The sequence below is a fragment of the Maylandia zebra genome, linkage group LG20, assembly GCF_041146795.1.
Source record: "Maylandia zebra isolate NMK-2024a linkage group LG20, Mzebra_GT3a, whole genome shotgun sequence".
Classification (NCBI taxonomy): Eukaryota; Metazoa; Chordata; class Actinopteri; order Cichliformes; family Cichlidae; genus Maylandia; species Maylandia zebra.
In genome coordinates this window covers 3,819,592-3,839,472 of record NC_135186.1, presented here as the reverse complement: position 1 = coordinate 3,839,472, position 19,881 = coordinate 3,819,592, and the positions used below count along the sequence as shown (strand labels likewise).

At 44.4% G+C, this 19,881-nt stretch overlaps 1 protein-coding gene and 1 long non-coding RNA gene across 3 annotated transcripts in view; both read right to left on the bottom strand.

The window, feature by feature from the left end:
- The window catches only part of cpne5a (copine Va), a 95,878-nt gene that overhangs the window by 51,716 nt on the left and 24,281 nt on the right, over positions 1–19,881 (bottom strand). Inside the window, exons 4-7 of one of the 2 annotated variants that reach the window (XM_004558664.4) lie at positions 8,681–8,784; positions 7,538–7,577; positions 6,554–6,568; positions 6,317–6,393 (exon numbers count right to left, since the gene is read on the bottom strand). In XM_004558664.4, coding sequence (XP_004558721.2) covers positions 6,317–6,393; positions 6,554–6,568; positions 7,538–7,577; positions 8,681–8,784 — 236 coding nt within the window. The remainder of the gene's footprint in view (positions 1–6,316; positions 6,394–6,553; positions 6,569–7,537; positions 7,578–8,680; positions 8,785–19,881) is intronic. The other variant, XM_004558665.4, reaches the window with a different exon arrangement.
- On the bottom strand, positions 16,190–18,361 carry LOC143414258 (uncharacterized). The gene is made up of 2 exons (XR_013094778.1): positions 17,617–18,361; positions 16,190–16,747 (listed from the first exon to the last, which is right to left on the bottom strand). It is a non-coding gene; the product is annotated as an uncharacterized LOC143414258 (long non-coding RNA).

Here is a 19,881-nt window from a genome sequence, read left to right as displayed (position 1 = left end):
GAGACAATCATGTGCACTAAACCAGATGAGCCAAGCAGAGGTTCACAGACATATCTGCTGGCTATTGGAGCGTTGGAGCCATTTCAAGTTCAAGTATGAAAATCCCCTCATATTTTCTATTGAAAAACAAACACACACTATATGGACAAAAGTACTGGGACACCTACAGCACTTGCTCAGGCATGGAAACCTGTACCATGAAGCTCCTGCACACAGTCATTGCGCTGATGTTAATGTGAGAGGAGATTTGGAACTTGGCAATTATTGATTTAGCAGAGTTAAGTTACAGACCCTCTCTGTAACTTGATGTGGGCTGACACTTCATGGCAGGGTTAACATGGTTCCAACGCTTCCACTTTATAAATGTTTATAAAGGAAGACTGAATGGGCGGTGATTTTATAGTCGTTGGGCAATGGGACAGAAAACATGTGAATTCAAAGATTAAGAGGTGAGCAGCATACTTACTGTTTTAGATACCAGTTTTTAGATGTTTTTGAAGTTTATTTATCTCTTTGTTTATTTTTGTTATTTTATTTTATTGTATGTTCTTTTACCAGTCTTATTTTTCACGTTGTCTGCCTCAGTGTTTGGTCCTCTTTTCAGCATTATTGCTGATGAGAGCAGCCCACAGAGAAAGTAATGCAGCCTGAGGCCATCTCTGTGTGAATCAAGGACCCATTGTTTAGTAAATTACTATCAATTTCAACACACGATCTGCCTTTTTTATAATTGCAAACAGCCTGTGTGCATATAAGACTGCAAAGCAATTAAGAGAAGGGGCTCGGCAACTACTGCTTACAAACATATTTGTTTCAGTGAATTAATAATCAGGTACAACTTCATCAAACTTCAAGATGACACAGTTCTGCTCAAAGATGAGATTTTTAGCACACTGAAATAAGTTGGACTGCAGTTACAGTGTTTTTTCACCCCAACGTGCACTGATGCCCGGTGACCAGAACGATGGAATATAAGTCTAATAAAAACCTTGGTTTTTAAGATCTGACCAGAGATACGGATGAAAATTAGCCTTTTGAAAATGAACAAAAAATATTAAATATTATTAAATATTAAATGTGAAAACATAAACCGGATCGCAACAGATATGAAAAGTTTAGAGTTTCAAATATTTTTATCCTATTGCTGTTGTGCTAGATTGCATCAGTGTATTGCTGTTGTTGTCTTGAATATCTGTTCAGTCCTAAACTCAATTAGAGAACTGACACAATGTTTTTTTGATATGTTGAATTTTGACTTGTTTTGACAGAGAGATAACTCAGTAAATTAAAGGATTGCTGATTTGATGAAAGCAGAACTAAGCTTTATTTTAAAAAAAACATATTCTCCGTTCACTGCTTATCTTTCAACATCTGCGTTGCGCTGTTGTGATCAGATATCACTTAACATGTGACAAATGCAATTTGATAAGTCTGTACTGATTGACAGATTAACATTTGTGGTGAAGTTTTTTTGCATTTGCAATAACATGACCTAGAATATCTTCAGTGATGTGATTCAGCATCAAATACACTCAAACCAGTCTGGGTTGATGAGGCCCTGGCTTGTATCCCAGCAGCACTAACGCGTGGAACTTTCCTCCTAATCCAAAGCCAACAGGAGGCTCTTTCTTTCACGTTTTCTCAGCCCCTGTGATGTTGAGTAGCATGTAGATCTTCCACAGTGACCAACCTGTGAATCCTCTGCCCCCCACTTCAATAAGCTTGCGGCATGCCTTCCAGTCTCCCCTCCTGCAGAGCCCCACCAGCTCCTGATATGTGGATTTCTTTTTTTCATTTGCCTCCTCCATGTGCTCCTCCCAGGGAACTGTGAGCTCTAATAGGAGCAACTGCATGGAGGAGACTGATAGAGGTGCCCTGTCTGGCCTCTTTGAAGTTTCTATACCTCTCCAGATCCAGTTCCAAGTCTGACGCTGAGGTGAGCAGCCACATTGCAGGTTTAGGCTGAGATTGTAGCAGTTTCCCAGTCTCTGCTGGCAGATATGTTTGCTCTTGGCCTTGGTTTTGGAGATGGTAACAGTGATGGTCTTTAGCATGTGGTCTTGCTTTCATAGCAAAGAGGATATGCATGTGAGTCGATCTTTTTGGGTTTTTGTCAGTCAACAAGCTCTCATTCTGCACTGTATGCTGAATATCCATGTAACCTGGTGCTGCAAGTCCACCATCACGCTGTTCCGCTCTTCTTTGATGCCACTTGTCCTTTGCCTGACTAGATGTTACCGCGAACACAAAAAGCTTATGTTTCAGCTGGGACTCTGATGCCTCCAGGCATTCCTGGGCTCTCCATTTCCTGCCTGTCTGTACCATGATGCCTGCTGATACCACCCAGGAAACTTTGGAGTCCAGATATAGTAGAGCCTCTCAAATACAAGCAACCCTGAACTCGTCCCCAAGGCTGCTGAACAGGAGTTGCATTTGCATTTGCTTTAATATCAGTAATTAAAACTCTGGGGGCAGAAACACTGAGCTGTCCTGATTGAGATGCTTTCCTGTTTCCAAAATCAAACGGACACATAGACGCCTGCCAAAGTATGTAAAACTGTCATTGTGGTGTTTTCTAACGAACTAGGTATCTCCAGTTACCACACCGTCACAATGACGCACACACTCTGACTCACGAGGGGAAAACAATAACAGCTTTGACATTGCACCTCCCATATGAGAATGATTACAATTATTTTAAATAATCACCAATTATTATCATCACAAATCAGGTTAGACATGAACGTGTTGTGTGGCACATTAGCCACCGCACTAATTAAGCCACATATTCTCACAGCAGAGAAAACAAATTAATTATCAGCAAATCTGAGATCAAACTTCTTGAGATTTTGATCAAGTACTACACTTTCTTTTATCAAAGGACGCTCAAAACAAATTATATCTTCATCAAAACAAGTAAAAATTCAAGAGAAAATTTATCAGTTTAACTACACTTTCATCTTTTCTCTTTTTAGCCCTACCCATGGGATTACTTAATGCAATTTCTGCCTGTCCTTTGACTTTGATGTTTTTATGCACAGTCTGTTTAGCCAAAAAAAAGTCATTAAAGGGTATGCAGCATGGCTATAAGTACATTTATGATAAATCAGGAACATCGTCAGAGTTCGACAGTCATAAATGAGCCAAGTTCAAGCTAAACTTGAAATGGTAAGTACATGTAAACAGTGAGTTACAGCATTGAATTGACGAACTTAGTACCTCTGTCTTTACTTAAATAGTTATAATGAATAGAGAGCTTATTCATTTCCTTATAACTGCAGCTAGAAAGAGGAGCTAACACAGAACAGATTCATGTGTGAAATGCATGAGAAGTGCAACATACTGTACCTATCAGAAGGTGTAAAGATTTTTTTTCTTTGTCAGTTATCCTTCTGTATTCAGTGCTGGAAAAACATCATTATTCCTTTGAAGCGTTGGTTTTCCCACAGGAAAACAGGTCAGGTGAGCTTTTATGTGAGCTCTCAATTTATTCAGTTCCACATGCATGCCTTTGATATGTTATTTTTGTATATTTCCAGCTTTCCTCCCTCCCTGTGTGGGTTGATCGACACACCCGCGGCAGTCGTACTCTTCCTTATGGTTCATTTCCAGCTTTAAGCATGCAGCAGAAGGGCACAGTAAGGGTAGGCTAATGGGTTTAGCATGCTAATCTTGTGCTGCATTTATATGCTGTACAAACATATTGTGTGTGGTATATTTCACCATACCGACAGGAAAGGTTACAGCTATTTTTTTAAATTAACACTATTATTATGGTACCTACACAACTATATTGTGATTTGTTCCTGCAGGCAAAACAACAACAACACAAAAACAATCAAAGCTAAGAAAGCTGTGTCACAGCACCCATGTGGGGGGGTTTTTTTCAAAGAAGCCATTCACCCCATCAGTCACTCAGCTTGACATTTCTTCCTGCACCAATAATTTTGATGCATGCCTCTCATTAAAAACAGATTATAAACGGAAGTATTTGTACCACTATGTCTGTAATGAACCACTGGTCTGTTCCATAAAACTGCCTTTACAGGAGTTGTTGGACCTCTGTGTGCAGTAGTATGAATGACGGACACGACACATAAGGTATATTACTGTGTTTGCATTTTGATTTTCTGTAAACTCTCTTTCTATATAGCAGCATGCATTAATGTGCTAATCTTAACTCAGATATGTGTGTCTCTCAAGCTAGCAGCACTCCCTGAGAAAGGAAACAAAAGTGTTCACGGGAGTTTTGCACCCTTGGCAAGTGGAGGGAAGGATGTGATGTTATATTTTATTTAACTGAACTGTGAAGCACCTATATGCAGTTTTTTCAGTTATAGATAAAATCTCATATTTCTCATTTTAAGGAGATCACTCTGTATATTAGCCTGCTATCTTTGTCAGAATACTGACTGACTATAGTTTTTCAGCTATGCAAACACTGGGAAAGCGAGGCTAAATGTCAACGGCTGGCAAACCAGCTTTACTCCTCATCTCCAGTGTCAATGTTCTCTCTCTATCCATATTTTCCATCTGTCTCTACTATCTGTCAGCATGGGTGAAAATGCCAAAATTGCTTGCCTCTATCCTCTTGCCAGCCAGTAAAATACTACTGCTATATTGTATAGCTGTAGAGGAAAGAGTTGAAGCCACATGTCTTCCAAGCTGATTGCATATGAATCTGTAAACACGCAGTTAGGTCCTAAAAAAGTTTAAAAAAGGGAGGCGGAGGAGTTAGAATTGCCTTTAGATTTAAAATCAAAATTATGACTGGATTAAACTTTGGGTAAGTTTTAGGCTTTGATATGTGCTTGCGTGCTGGTTGGAGCAGAAAGAAAAAGAGGGAGAGGTCTGGAAGAACAAAAGGAATAAAGAACACGATGAAGAAAAAAGGGGTCAAGCCAGAAGAAAAGAATCTGGTAGATGGAAGGAAGACGAATAAATGAAAGATGAAGTCTGGAAAATAGGGAAAGGGGTGCTGATGTGCTTCTTAAGCAGGTCATTGAATGCAGCGTGCCTTGGGAGGGCTCCTTTAAGCATGACTAACAGATTTCCTCAGTCCCTGCAGGAGCTGTTCCTCAAAGCTATGGCGCAGAGAGACAGTGTCACTTTAGGATGTATGACAAGGAAATGGAGCACAAAAGCCATTAAACAACTTTTGGGATTTCGTCTATCACAGGAGGGGAGAACAACTACGTTTCTCATGCACGTTATTTAACTATTCAAATAAAAAAAGAGGGCAGATGAAAACTGCACCCTTAACTGAGTGTCATGGAGTTGAAAAGAATCAAAAGAAACCTTCACTGTTCTTGCGCTTCGTGAATTGTTACTTCCAAACTTGAAAGGAACAGCTAATAGCAACCCAAGTGAAAGTTTTCACAGGGGCTCATTTCTTGACTTTCTAATAAATTGTGGACTGTAACATCAAACTTATGATCATCATCACCCTCTCAGCAATGATCAAGGTACCCTGCTGAGGTTGTGGAATCAATACTTTTCTCCATCATGTGTGCCTGGGGCTCGTGATCCTCCTCCCTGTCTCTGATGTGAGGTGTGAAGCCTAGTTTATGTGAAGCCTAGTTTACAGCACACTGGTGAACACGGTCTCTTGATCCTGCTCATCCTCTTATTCAACACCGAAGGGCACCGAGCTCTGTAATCCACAACCCCCGGTCCCTGGCTGAGTTCATGGTCGACACCAAAGCCCTGCTGTTCTCACAAACCCCCCCGCTGCCGGGGCCAGCACCGCCTCATACTTCACATAGAGGCATATATTTTGCACTCGTGGTCTCACACACCAACACAGGCTTCACAGTGTGTCAAACCCTCCTTCGCACTCTCAAAAAGACACATAACTCAAAGAGCTGCACACAGGTCTGTGGGTGCCAAGTGCTTCAGGCTTTCTTATTTCCCAGTTTACACTAAGGAGCTGATAGTGTCATGTGTCTCCTGCTGACTTCAATCCACTCTTAGAGCTAGATCACCTCCCTAATGACAGTAATTGTATTGTGGAAGCCCCTGGTCATGTTCAATTACCCATTCCCATCCAAGCACATTGGTCTAATCTCGCACTGTAATGTACAATAAAGATGGCTCTAGAAGGGAGATGTCAGCTTCGCTGGCATGGATGAAATCCAGCAGAAGAGCCATGCTGTGATTGAATAGGCTGAGAGGTGGCACTGAGTTTTCATTATCTCATATCTGAAAACTTCCAAATTAAAACTGCTCTTTGTCTACTTCCATTTAAAAAACACTGAGAGCCTACCATTCTTGTCACACAACTCTGCAAATTGAACACTGTGAAATCTCCACTCACCCGAGCGGTTTCTCCAAGCGACTGGCAGGTGAGCCCACGATCTCTCCCAGCGTACAGAAAACCTGTCCCAGGAAGTCCTGCCATGGGGAGGAGGGCATAAAGTGGGATCGAGAGAGAGACGTAGGATGGGAACATTCAAATGGATCACGGGGGGTAACAAGGAGAGGCCGTGAGGAGTTAAGCATAATTGTAAGCATTGTACAGTTATTAATTAGGACGTCTGAGGCAGACACGTACGTTAAATTCGGTTGGCTTCCGGGGTGAAGAAGGAGGAGGAGGAAGAAGAGAGAGAGACCAGGCAGCAGCAGTGACACAGCAGAGCATATCATGGAACAGAAGACACATGACTCAAATACCAGACTGTCATCAACCAAGTGCGAGAAAGAAGAGCAAAAGTGAAAATGTGAGAGAGCAGAGAGGCAGAATGAGAACAGCAGAGGGTAAAGAGTCACAGAGCCTCACAGGAAGCGAACAGGAGAGCGAAAGAGCGCAAAAGAAGGAAGGTGACGGAGACACACATCACACAGGTTGTTTCCAGAGTATGGAGCACAATGCAAAAGCGCAACAACAAAGCGTCACGTGACATATTTGATGATGAGCATTTTGGCAGTATGCAAACCAAGTGCTGCAAATATATTGTTTTGTGTCTGCATTGTATGAGTTTATCTATCAAAGCTTTCAGCATAAAAGACGACACTAACATACATTCACCTTAATGAGCTGTTCTCTTGAATGTATGCTGCACAACAAAGGACCTCGCCTTTCAGACAGTCCTGCCATTTTAAAATAAATAGATACTGTTTAGAAAAATTGTCGGCTGTCTTGGAAATCAAAATTCGCAGCTGCAAAGAGCACCACGGCGCACACAGGGAAATGTGTTGAATAGCTTTGATAATGATGTGCAATGCTTCATTTCTCATTTAAAAGAAAAAAAAAGTAATGAGTCTATGCCAGATGCAAATGAAAGTTTGATTATTATCGCTCCAGAGGAATAATATAGCTCATTTTAGCTGATGAAAGACTAAAAAAAAGTCATAATAATAACAAACAACATTTTGGCAGATGAAGCACAATTCACTCATTATTTCTGAATATATTTGAGCATTTAGATGCTACAAACTTTGGTTTGCATAGAACCTAAATATCACATGCACTGACGACTAAAGGGTTGTGTATGAAGTAAAGCTGAGCTCCCGACTCTTAGAAAAGTTTTTCACTTACGTGCTTTGCCAGATCTGGACTTTTAGAATCAATATCATACCTGAAATCACAAAGAGACCACAAATGGCAGAGGTTAGTGCGTGGGCACGACAACAGAAGATTTTTTTTGTGCTGGTGCTAATTAAAGGAAAGTGACTGCGGTGTGGACACTTTTTGTCTGTCAATCACACACCGGGGGAGAGCCGCCTAGCCCAAAAAAAAGAAAAAATGGGGAGGGGGGAAGAAACACGTAAGCAGTAATGTGACAGTTAATTAAGGAAGTCATTCTATAGTTTATGAATGTAATTTCCACTCTCTGCCAGGGGGCACATACTGAAACAATCCACCAAAGGAGAGTGGGTTTGGAGCATCTGCCAGTCAAACTTAATGGAAAAGTAATTAAATCTGAGCACGCCCTGCCTCCCACCTCTGTGATAAAAGAGAGAAGTAAATGAGTAACACAGATTGTGAGGGAGTGCACTCCCTCCTTTACTGTCCCAGTCTTGCACCAAATTAATTCATTAAGTGTCTAAAACTCCTCAGAGACCTTCAGTGCAGTCCTGGAAGGAAACATCCTAGTCCACCAGGGAATTCATGCTTTGGCGGATATGGATTTTTGTAAGAACATCTCCAATCCTGCAGGAAGAAGGGGGTGGAGAAATTATCCTGATTCTGTTCTGGGAGACCTCAAAATGAAGCTGCACCTTCCTGACCCTTTCACTAGTCAGACCTTTTCAACAGAGGAACGCCAGGACAGCGGTCTTTGTGAGTTTTATGGGACTTGCTTTCAGACATTTGCTTTTCTTAGCAGCAGGAAGATTAAGGATAAAACTTTATATGAAATATTTATCACCTTATACCAATCTCCACTCAACGAATGACTACTGAGACACTGCACCAATGAATAATTCCTTGGGAGAGACTCAAGCTGATGACGAGCAAGAGAAGATAGAAAAAGAGTGACTTTGAGAGAAAATGACAGGCAGGAAAAAGGGGAGAAGGGATGATGAGATAGATGGGGGACAAGGAAGCACGGTAAGGGAGAGGATGTTAAGAAGATGCTGCGTTGGAAATAAATGAAGAACTGGAGAAGAGGGCGGCATAACTAAAAAAAAAAACCTCAGTGTGTGTCCTCAGAGAAATGGATCAAATAGAATAACTCACACGTCAAAGCGCAGATTCTGCTTCTCCTCGAAGAAGTAGTCCAGGATGTACTTCCTGACAAAGTCTGGGTTTAGCGTGTTGTCTATCACCTCTGTTCTCCCAAACTAGAGACAAGACAAGGTAGACGTGAACAAGAAGCTTTGAGAATCTGTATTTACTGCTCTATTACCTCACACCATCCCATCTATCATGCTACCAAACAGCCATCTGAATTAGTAGCTTTCATTGAGATCAGAACAGGAATAAAAAAATCAGAAGGTTCTATCTTCTTCTTTACCTTTTCACATTGTGCTGGGCATGCATAAGCTTGCAGAAGGCATTTTATTGAGTCCAATTACACTAATTTTCTTTAATACCACATTCACACCTCCATCATTCTCTAAAGCCACTTCTAGGGTTCCCCTTTGCTTTTACAAAGGGGAACTAACAACACTCCTGCAAAAGGAAGAAAAAGTAAAGCTGCCAGGGCAGACACCAAAAACCATTACATCAGTGTTACACAGCAAGACTTTGTGATGAGGTGATGTTCTGACAAACAAATCAACAAAAATGGAAAGAGTTGCACCCTCTTCCTCGTGAGCACACGCGCATTAATTGTTATCCGACATGAATAATTCAGTCAGAAAGTCAGAGAAGTGATGTCAAGCTGCATAAATAAAACATCGCCGGTAAAAAAGAGTAACCATAAACTGACACGGTGAATTAATAATAGCAGTGTTAGGGCTTAATAAGGAGATGAAACAGCGGGATTACAGACTCACACTTTTGTGATTACATCCAATGGGGTTAAGACTCAAAGTGAGTCCTAACATGAAAGCAGACAAGCCACACTACGCGAGCAGAATACGTTGAACAGATGGACGCCGATGCTAATGCAAAGACAGTCAGGGTGGATTGTGTGCAACTTATGACAGCCTAAGAGTGTGGGTTTGTTCAAGTGTAGCCTGCCATCAGGTATAAAAGTGTGTCTAGGTCTATAAAAGTTTAACTACTTTGTGTGCATGTGTGTGTGTGTGTCACTACCTCCTCTCCTGCTTTTCCTGTCAAAAAATGTGAGAGCTCTGCTCCAGCAAACGCAAAGAAGGTGAAATCTGTCCCAAGCGAACAGCAGCCTATTTTTAATGACAGAAGGTGTATGTGGCAGCGGGAGGGCTATAGCATATTCACTTTGGTGCCACGCCAAACATAACAAAGGAAGAAGAATCAGCACCAGAGCAGCTAAAAAAGCCACCCGAGGAAATAACAGATCTCCCACTCCACACATTATCTCCACCTTGGCAAGTACACGGCCAACATGTAAAGCCAACGTTGCAAAGCTCTACAATTAACTGTCAAGAGAGAAAAAAAAGACCCTTCCTGCAGGGATATCCGGGTGCTGGCAGTGTGACTTCTTTCCCTTAAGTAACCCTGTACTGAAATAAATTGTGAGCCCTAACGTTAGAAGATTTATCTTGGTAAAAAGATTAACGTCAAGGAGTTTGAAAGGAATTTATGCAGGTTGTACTATGTCAGCTGCTCAGGTAAGTGAAAGTGCGAGACAGGGGAAAATCTGTCATGCACCTGGAGTAATAACTGATGAGGGAGTTGGATATTAAGACTTTAAGTCATGCTGCAGGAAAATGATGGATTGTCAGATTCATGTTGTGACCAAAAGTGAGTTAAGAGCTCACTGGTTTCTTAGGAAGCAAAACACAATGCATGTGTAACATCTGCTTTCATGTTCTTCTGTTGATGAGGTGTGTGAATGATCAGCAGCTGATGGGGAAGCTTGTCCCGTAGAAGGGTAATTGGATTACAGATGGCTGGTGGCACACTGGCTACCAACCACACTTACTCCCAGGAGAACAAAAACACATTACCTGACAGAGGGGCAAAAGAGGCACTCCGCTTTATCAATTCTGCACAGCTTGACTCGGCTGCTCGCAAAGCCAGCTGTCATCTGCAGCTGAAGACACAGGCCTATCTCCTTCAGGGAGAGGCATTCAGCCTGCACCCACAGTTTGTACGCTCGAGGTGGGGCACTATAACCCGAGGTGACAACTGTAGGAGACTTATCACGAATGAGTGCAACACTTGATGCTCATCCATATTTGCATGATAAAATGTTAAAAGTACTTTCTGGCTTAGGAACAGAATATTACTGCGTTGATACCAGTACAAAGACTTGCTTTTCTGTGAGTCAAGGCCGGCAGACATTCGTTCAGAGACATAAGAGGAAAAACTGTCAAGCATCAACCTCAAGTGTTGTTAAGGCTGCAGAAAACTTTCTTAGACTTCTTCGTCTTCTCTTTGAGATGCACTTGGCAATGCAAATCTGCAATGCATGTCTGTTGACAGTAAATAGTCTCCAGTCTGCTTCTCCTCCCAAACTGCTCAGTCTCAGTAGAGTAAAAACAGGAAGTCGATCTCCTTGCCATTAGGAAACACACTGCCAACACATTGCAATCAGTCTGAGTCAGTCCATGCCAATGAGGGCTACCTTTAAGTTTTTTTACAATAAGAGACTCAATTCAACTGTATTCTGGTTATATTTGTATATAAAAGCAAGGCTGCCGAGTGCTTGTGTCACTATTAGTGGAGGAATTTCTAAACCTCTGTTTCAAATCTGTGAGGTTTTGTTTAATGTCAATTTCTTTGTATATAAAGGGAAAAATATATTAAACAGACAGCAATAAGTAGCTTTTTTCTGATTTACCAGAGTAACCTTGGTATTATCACAAAAAGATTGCATGCGATTGCCAACTTCATCACAAAATCATAGCAGACCAACTCCGTATTTATCGCCTTCTGGATGCACCAAATCTACCTTAAAGACAGCAGTAGTCGCAGACCAGGTCTCCATGTTCGAAGCAACCGTATCAAAGGCAATAAGATTGCAAGTGCCTGTAGCATAATATGAAAACTGTGTGATGTTCAACAGCATCAACATGAGCAGGTAGCTGTCCAGTGAATTCACAGCAAACAAGTGTATGCACGGTGCAGACAGCACCATTGCCTAAATCGAAGAGTATTTCAAGTAGCGAGAAATCACTTAGGTGTTATAAAGGCAACTTTGGACTGTGTCCTGACCTGATTCTTCCAACATGGCTGGCTTTGAATGAAAGTCAACCTTGTTTCCAGAGTCAAAGGGTTGGCCGGCAATCGATCACAACCATAAGAAACATTAAGACTCCGGCATAGAAGTACCAAAAAAAGGAAGGGAGAAGGGAGAGAGCTGAAGATGACGAGCATCTCCAAAAGTTGATTCTGTTCATCTGGACGTGGCGTTTTGTGGGAGAAACGTTTCGTCACTCATCCAAGTGACGTCTTCAGTCTCAGCTGACTGCAGGTTTCAAGCTTATAAACAGGAAATTTGCATAATGACTGAAACCAGCCCACTGAAGGAACAATGGGCTGGGAGGTCAGTTCCTTAATCATAATTATGCAGATTCTCATGACCATTGATCAACAACCACTGACCAAAACCCACTGATCAAAGACCACTGATCAATGGCCATGAGTACCATTCACAGAGAGTTGGGGAATGGCTGCAATCACAGCATTGTAAGATGGCGAAAGATGTACCCTTAGGCCCCCTCCTCGATTCAGAGATGGTCTTTCCCTTTTCACGTAAATGGCCTCCTTGACTCCGCCCTCAAACCAGCGTTCCTCCCTGTCCAGGATGTGAACATCCTCATCATTGAAAGAGTGTCCACTGGCCTGTAGGTGTAAATAGACTGCAGAGTCCTGACCTGACGAGGTAGCTCTTCTGTGTTGTGCCATCCGCTTCGCCACAGGTTGTTTGGTTTCCCTGATGTATAACGGTGTGTTCACACCGAACGCGATAGAGGCAGGCAGAGCGTCAGGCTTACATGTAAAGTCAATGGAAAGGCGCGCTGACCCGCGATTGCGGCTCCCGCGAAAATTCGGAAGCAGATTTGCGTCGCGAAAACGCCTGAAACGCCTGAAACGCGCTACACTCACGCGCGTGAGTTTATGTGTTGCATTTTGTGCATACACGCGTTTCGCGTCCCCCGCTCGAGTTGGAAAAATCTGAACTGCAGCGTCAAATCGCGCCGCGACAACCAATCAGGAGCCTGGTGACGTGGCTGTTACCTAGTTCAAAGGGGCAGATCCAGCCAAAGCCCTTTATTCTTCAATAGAAAGAAGGCTAATCAATGCCGTAGCAAACAACCCGGAGCCGTACGACACCAGCTGCTTTCTGGACCGAGACAGGAATATAAAGGACCGAGCTTGGAGGAAGATATGTAAAGAGATCGGGCAACCTGGTAAGTTCATTCATTTTTCTTAAGTTTTCTCTAAAGTTTTCACTGACCCGGGGAAGCCGCACAAAAGCTAGCAAGCCACCGCTATTTTCCCACTGATGTACAAATACCGTTCTGCTTTTAGGCATGTTGTCATTTAGGAATATATTTTATTGTTTATTAATAAACAGCACACAGTGGTCCCGCTGTTCATCCGTCACTGCCTCTTTTTTCTTAATTTTCATTTTCTTTTTTTGCACCGGACAGCATTGCATTCTGCAGCCTGATTGACAAATCTCCTGCGCTTGCCAAATTTATCATGTTTGGGTTTGATAACCATCACGTCCAATAGAAAAAACAGCACAAAAACACCCATAACTATGAGCCTCATTTGGAAATAGACACCTGCACCGCGAGGGAAAAAGGCGCACGAAAGTGGCAGGCAGATGAAGACAAACCGCGGCATATTAATACTTTTACGTTTTGCAATCTACAAAGGTTTGCACTTTGAGAATCAATTGTGAGAACTGTGACCAATGTTCATGTGTGTGTGTGGAAAACAGTGTATAAAGTGCGTGGCCAGGGGCTAGTTATTCTGAGAACCCCTGCTGCAATAAATGAGGGACCACTGTCTACTCTATGATTATTATATTCAACCTGTTAACATTTAATACTGTATTGATAGAACCAACTGATTCTGAAGCAGAGCATCCCCTGTTGCTTCTCCTGGCTCCCCAGTCCCTGAGCTCCTGCTGCTGCACCCACAGATATGTACAGCAAGCACTGATACCTTTTTAGTCGGTGGGATTGCCTGTGATCACCTTTACTAAATATCTACAACCAATCTGATTATATCCTGTTTTTGGTTTGTTTGTTTTTTTCAAGGTTGAAATTAAAATCCATTGCCGAAGCTGCTGCATTGAGCTGCGGCCGCAAGGTGGTTGGTGCCTGCCGTGGTGGTAATCCCCGAACCAAATGGTGGACACCAGAGGTGAAGGGAGCCACCAGGCTGAAGAAGGAGGCCTATCGGGCTTGGTTAGCCTGTGGGACTCCGGAGGCAGCCGACAGGTATCGACAGGCCAAGCGGAATGCGGCTCGGGCAGTGGCTGAAGCAAAAACTCGGGTGTGGGAGGAGTTCGGAGAGGCCATGGAAAAAGACTTTCGGACTGCCTCGAAGAGATTCTGGCAAACCGTCAGGCGTCTCAGGAGGGGAAAGCGGTGCTCTACCTGCACTGTGTATAGTGCTGGCGGAGCGCTGTTGACGTCGACTGAGAAAATTGTCGGGCGGTGGAAGGAATACTTCGAGGACCTCCTTAATCCCACTGACACGTCTTCCGGGGAGGAAGCAGAGTCTGGGGATGAGGGGTGTGACCCACCGATTTCCGGGGGCGAGGTCACCGAGGCAGTTAAACAACTCCTTGGTGGCAGAGCCCCTGGTGTCGATGAGGTCCGCCCCGAGTTCCTGAAGGCTCTGGACGTTGTAGGGCTGTCTTGGTTGACACGTCTCTGCAATGTTGCGTGGAGATCAGGGGCAGTACCTGTGGACTGGCAGACCGGGGTGGTGGTCCCCATCTTCAAGAAGGGGGACCGGAGGGTGTGTTCCAACTACAGGGGGATCACACTCCTCAGCCTCCCCGGGAAAGTCTATGCCAGGGTGCTGGAGAGGAGGGTTCGTCCGCTAGTCGAACCTCGGATACAGGAGGAACAATGCGGTTTTCGTCCTGGTCGCGGAACACTGGACCAGCTCTTTGTCCTCTCGAGGATACTTGAGGGTGCATGGGAGTTTGCCCAACCAGTCTACATGTGTTTTGTGGACCTGGAGAAGGCATTCGACCGTGTCCCTCGGGGCGTCCTGTGGGAGGTGTTGCGCGAGTATGGGGTGTCTGGCCCATTGCTACGGGCCATTCAATCCCTATACAACCGTTGCAAGAGCTTGGTTCGCATTGCCGGCAATAAGTCGGACTCGTTCCCGGTGGGTGATGGGCTCCGCCAAGGCTGCCCTTTGTCTCCGGTTCTGTTCATAATTTTTATGGACAGGATTTCTAGGCGCAGCCAAGTGGCGGAGGGCTTTCGCTTTGGTGGCCTCAGAATCTCATCTCTGATTTTTGCGGATGATGTGGTTCTGTTGGCTTCATCGGGTGAGGGCCTCCAGCTCGCACTGGAGCGGTTCGCAGCCGAGTGTAACGCAGCGGGAATGAGGATCAGCACCTCCAAATCTGAGGCCATGGTTCTCAGCCGGAAAAGGGTGGAGTGCCCACTCCGGGTCGGGGATGAGTTCCTGCCCCAAGTGGAGGAGTTCAAGTATCTCGGGGTCTTGTTCGCAAGTGATGGGAGAAGGGAGCTGGAGATCGACAGACGGATTGGGGCTGCGGCTGCAGTAATGCGGACGCTGCACCGGTCAGTCGTGGTGAAGAGGGAGCTGAGTGTAAAAGCGAAGCTCTCAATTTACCGGTCGATCTACGTCCCTACCCTCACCTATGGCCACGAGCTGTGGGTAGTGACCGAAAGAACGAGATCGCGGATACAAGCGGCGGAAATGAGCTTCCTCCGAAGGGTGGCTGGCCTCTCCCTTAGAGATAGGGTGAGAAGTTCGGCCATCCGGGAGGGGCTTAGAGTAGAGCAGCTGCTGCTCCACATCGAAAGGAGCCAGCTGAGGTGGTTCGGGCATCTGGCAAGGATGCCCCCTGGGCGCCTCCTGGGCGAGGTGTTCCAGGCATGTCCCACCGGGAGGAGGCCCCGGGGCAGACCCAGGACACGCTGGAGAGATTATATCTCTCGGCTGGCCTGGGAACGCCTTGGTATTCCCCCGGACAAGCTGGAGGAGGTGGCTGGGGAGAGGGAGGTCTGGACCTCTTTGCTTAGGCTGCTACCCCCGCGACCCGACCTCGGATAAGCGGATGAAGATGGATGGATGGATGGATGAAATTAAAATCTAGTAGCAGCCTGCTCATTTCTTTGTGTTTTGTGCTGTTTTACAGGCCCACAGGGGAGGACGGCTCCGAGGCAGATGAGGGACGGGTCCCAGGACGGTCCATCGGTGGTGGAGCTGGAGCCACACCAGTCTCCAATGGAGCATTTCCTCCTTAGCCTGGTTCCTGCTCTGGAGAGCAGCTGGTCCTTTTTATTCCTGTCTCTCTGTAAATACTTATATTTTATATATTTATGTTTAATGTATTTCTGTGTGAGAATTTTAATATTATTTCAAATAAATTTTTATAATGACTAATGTCTCAGTTCTACTACACAGCAAATGTTGGCACACGACTTGACACATGTAGAATTTATTTCATATTATACTAATGACAAAATATACTAATACAGTGGGATGCAGAAGTTTGGGCAACCTTGTTAATAGACATTATTTTCCTGTATAAATCGTTGGTTGTTACAATAAAAAAATGTCAGTTAAATATATCATACAGGAGACACACACAGTGATATTTGAGAAGTGAAAAGAAGTTTACTGGATTTACAAAAAGTGTGCAATAATTATTTAAACAAAATCAAGCAGGTGCATCAATTTGGGCACCACAAAAAAGAAATGAAATAAATATTTAGTGTATATCAATGTGTGTGTCTCCTATATGATATATGGGGTGCCTTTGTCTGGACGTGCTTCCCATCCAGAGCTGCACAGCACAGAGGGAAGTTCCAGCGCTCCTGGAGTCCCTCTCTGATGGACCGCCAGTCTCCAGGTGAAGGCACAGCCATGAAGTCGTCCACTAGACAGTCCCAGATGGCCGTCGCTGCCTGGGGGGTGATCTGGCTCACCGACTCTGTAACTGAACGCTTGGTGCTGAAGCAGTCCGCGGTGACAAGGAACCTGGACAAAATTGTTCAAAATCAGTATTATGTGTACTGCAGTTACAAAATACATTATTCAAATTCCAAAATACTTTGGTGATGTCAGATTTAAATCACAAAACTTAAATCTTACATAAAACATTTTGTAATTATAAGGATAATTACAAAATGTATATTAGATAATATCTAAAACAGTTGTTTTATTTTAACATATCATAATTTGATTGGTAGCAACTTTTGCCACTACAGTGAGCCAATCACTCATAATTTCTAAACATGTCAATCAGGTAGGAATGAAGTAAGACATTAATAGAAATAAAGAGTTGTATGTTGACATGTAGCCCTTTCCTTGCTTAAATCATTAATATTTTTGAAAAATTAATCTGTGATAAGACAGCTTATCAAGATAGAACCATGTAACTAGAGATGAATCAAACTGTTCAGTTTTATCTAACTCTGTTTTAATAAAGGCTGGTGACCTCTGTTATAGAGTCTGACAGCTGCAGGGATTATATACAAATATTCAACTATCCCAGAATTAAACCAGGTCTAAATAAAAAGGAGTGAGTATCACTACAAGGTTAACTCAGTGGTCCTAATGCTACAGTTTGATATCAGCAAACACCGAGCACATACATTGATGTGACACCACAGCCATGCTATCATGCAAACACTGATAACAGCATAAATCGAATTAAATCGGGGCTTGATGAGAGCTTCTGAGTATCACTAGAAATATTATAAACAGTCGTCTCTGTTTGCTTTCAGTAAACACCGAGAGCATTCACTGTTAGCATAGCACATCCATGTTAGCAGTGTATAAATGGATGGTTTAGCATATATTAGCACAGGTGTCAATAAAGGACTACGTATTAAACACTTACTAACCTCACGCAGACGGACAGGCGCTCTGCAGGTGGGATTGAGCGCCTGTAGTCGGTGTCTAGGCGGGCGATTCTGGGACCGACGAGGGAAAGCAGGTCCTCAAACTGGCCGAGTGAATGACGGTGATAGCGCTGGAATCGGCCGTCATCCAGGCGCAGCTCCTGGAGCAAGTGGTGAAACTCACCAAACTGCTCACGCCTCTGGAGGACCTGATGGACCCAGGTACGGCAAGGATGTCCTTTACGCCGCTACTCTGCTCTCCACAGTAAATAGAGAAGGGAGACTCTCTCTTCAAGCGCTAGCTCGACAGCTGCCATCTTGCAAAGATACCGGTCTTGCAAAACTTCCTCCCACATCCCTCCCACATTTCCGGTTCACGCGCGTTAAAATATGATATTTTGGGGCGCGATGGATTTTTCTTGGACACGCGTAGAGGTGCGAATGTGCACGCGTCAAGTTAGGGGCGTTTGGGGCTTTTTTCACGCGCCCATCCTGGTGTTTAGAAAAAATGCGTCTCAACTGGTCCGATACTCCTGACACATATGGGATCACTACAGGTTTTCGCTTGGGCAGCGGTTGTCCTTCTCTCCTGGATCGGCTGGAGCTTTCTTTAAGTGCCTTTCCAGCTTTGACAAAAGTCCAGCTGGGATAACCACATTTACTCAGGGCCTTCTTGATGTGCTGTTCTTCTGGGTGGCTGTAGCTCAGGTGGCAGAGCAGGTCAGCCACTAACCAGAAGGTCAGTGGTTCGATCCCAGGCTGCCTCCTGCCACCCCGTGTTTGCCTACTGGTGGTGGTCAGCACCCTAACACTAGGTGGCGCCAGTGTTCGGCAGCCTCACCTCTGTCAGTGCGCCTCAGGGCAGCTGTGGCTACAATGTAGCTTGCCGTCACCAGTGTGTGAATGGGTGGATGACTGAATGTAGTGTAAAGCACTTTGGGGTCCTGAGTAAAGCGCTATACCAATACAATTTCTGCCTCCCTGGCCGCTGTGTCTGTGGAGATGGTGTTCGCTCTGTGTTGTAGCGTCCTGATGACACCCAGTTTGTGCTCCAGTGGATGATGAGAGTCAAACCTTAGATACTGATCCGTATGTGTAGGTTTACGGTAGACGTCAGCTTTTAGATGTCCCCCATTCCTGATGGAAATCTCACAGTCTAAGAAGGCTAACCTGCCACTTTTCATATCCTCCCTGGTGAATTTGATGTGTCGGTCCACCGAGTTAATGTGATCCGTGAAATGTAGTACGTCCTGAGATTTGATTTTCACCCAGGTGTCATCCACATATCTGAACCAATGGCTTGGTGGTGTTCCAGGGTAGGACAGCAAAGTCCTCTTTTCCACTTCTTCCATGTACAAATTGGCCACGATGGGTGAAACTGGGGAGCCCACGGCACACCCATGTTTCTGCCTGTAGAACTGACCCTTGTATGTGAAGTAGGTGGAATGAAGACACAGTTCCAAAAGCAAACACACTTGGTGGATGCTGAGAGTGGTCCTGTTGCTGAGGTTGGTGTCATCCTGTAATCTCTTACGGACTACCTCCAGCGCTTTCGTGACTGGGATGTAAGTGAAGAGAGATGTAACGTCGTACGAGACCATGGTTTCATATGCCTCCATAATGACATCGCTCACCTTCTCAACAAAATCCAAGGTTGTGGTGTTCAGAGCTGCCCACCAGCGGGTTGAGGATCGAAGCCAGAAACTTGGAGATGTTATAGGTTGTAAAGGTCCAGTTTTGTTTATTGATCTAAGCCTGAACAGCTACGCGTAGTGTCCAGTAGAGGGCTCTGTTGTTTAGTTAGCGGCAAGCTGCACTTCCAGCTCAGACCGGTTTTGTGGCGCACATTTCCCAGTAGGCAGCTCTCAATGAAGCGTGAAGCAGCGTGATACCGGACTCTAGCGAAACGAACAATTTGCAGCCCTTGGAATGCGGAGCGAGGTACATTTTTTAAGTTGTATTTCTTTGCTTAATTGATATTTTGTTGTATTTTCTGCTTTATTTGAGTTCATATTTGTAATAAGCGTCTAAGAAAATGTATTTTTTAGAAAGTGAAAGAAAGTGTACTTTATTGGTCCCCGTGGGGAAAATCCCTCTCTGCATTTAACCCATTCACTCAGTGAAGCAGTGGGCAGCCATTGGGCGCCCGGGGAGCAGTGTGTAGGGACAGTACCTTGCTCAGGGGTACCTCTGGGTAGCTGTTCAGGGGAATCGAACCCCCGACCTTCCGATCATGGGGCCGCCACTCTACCTACTGAGCTATCCCTG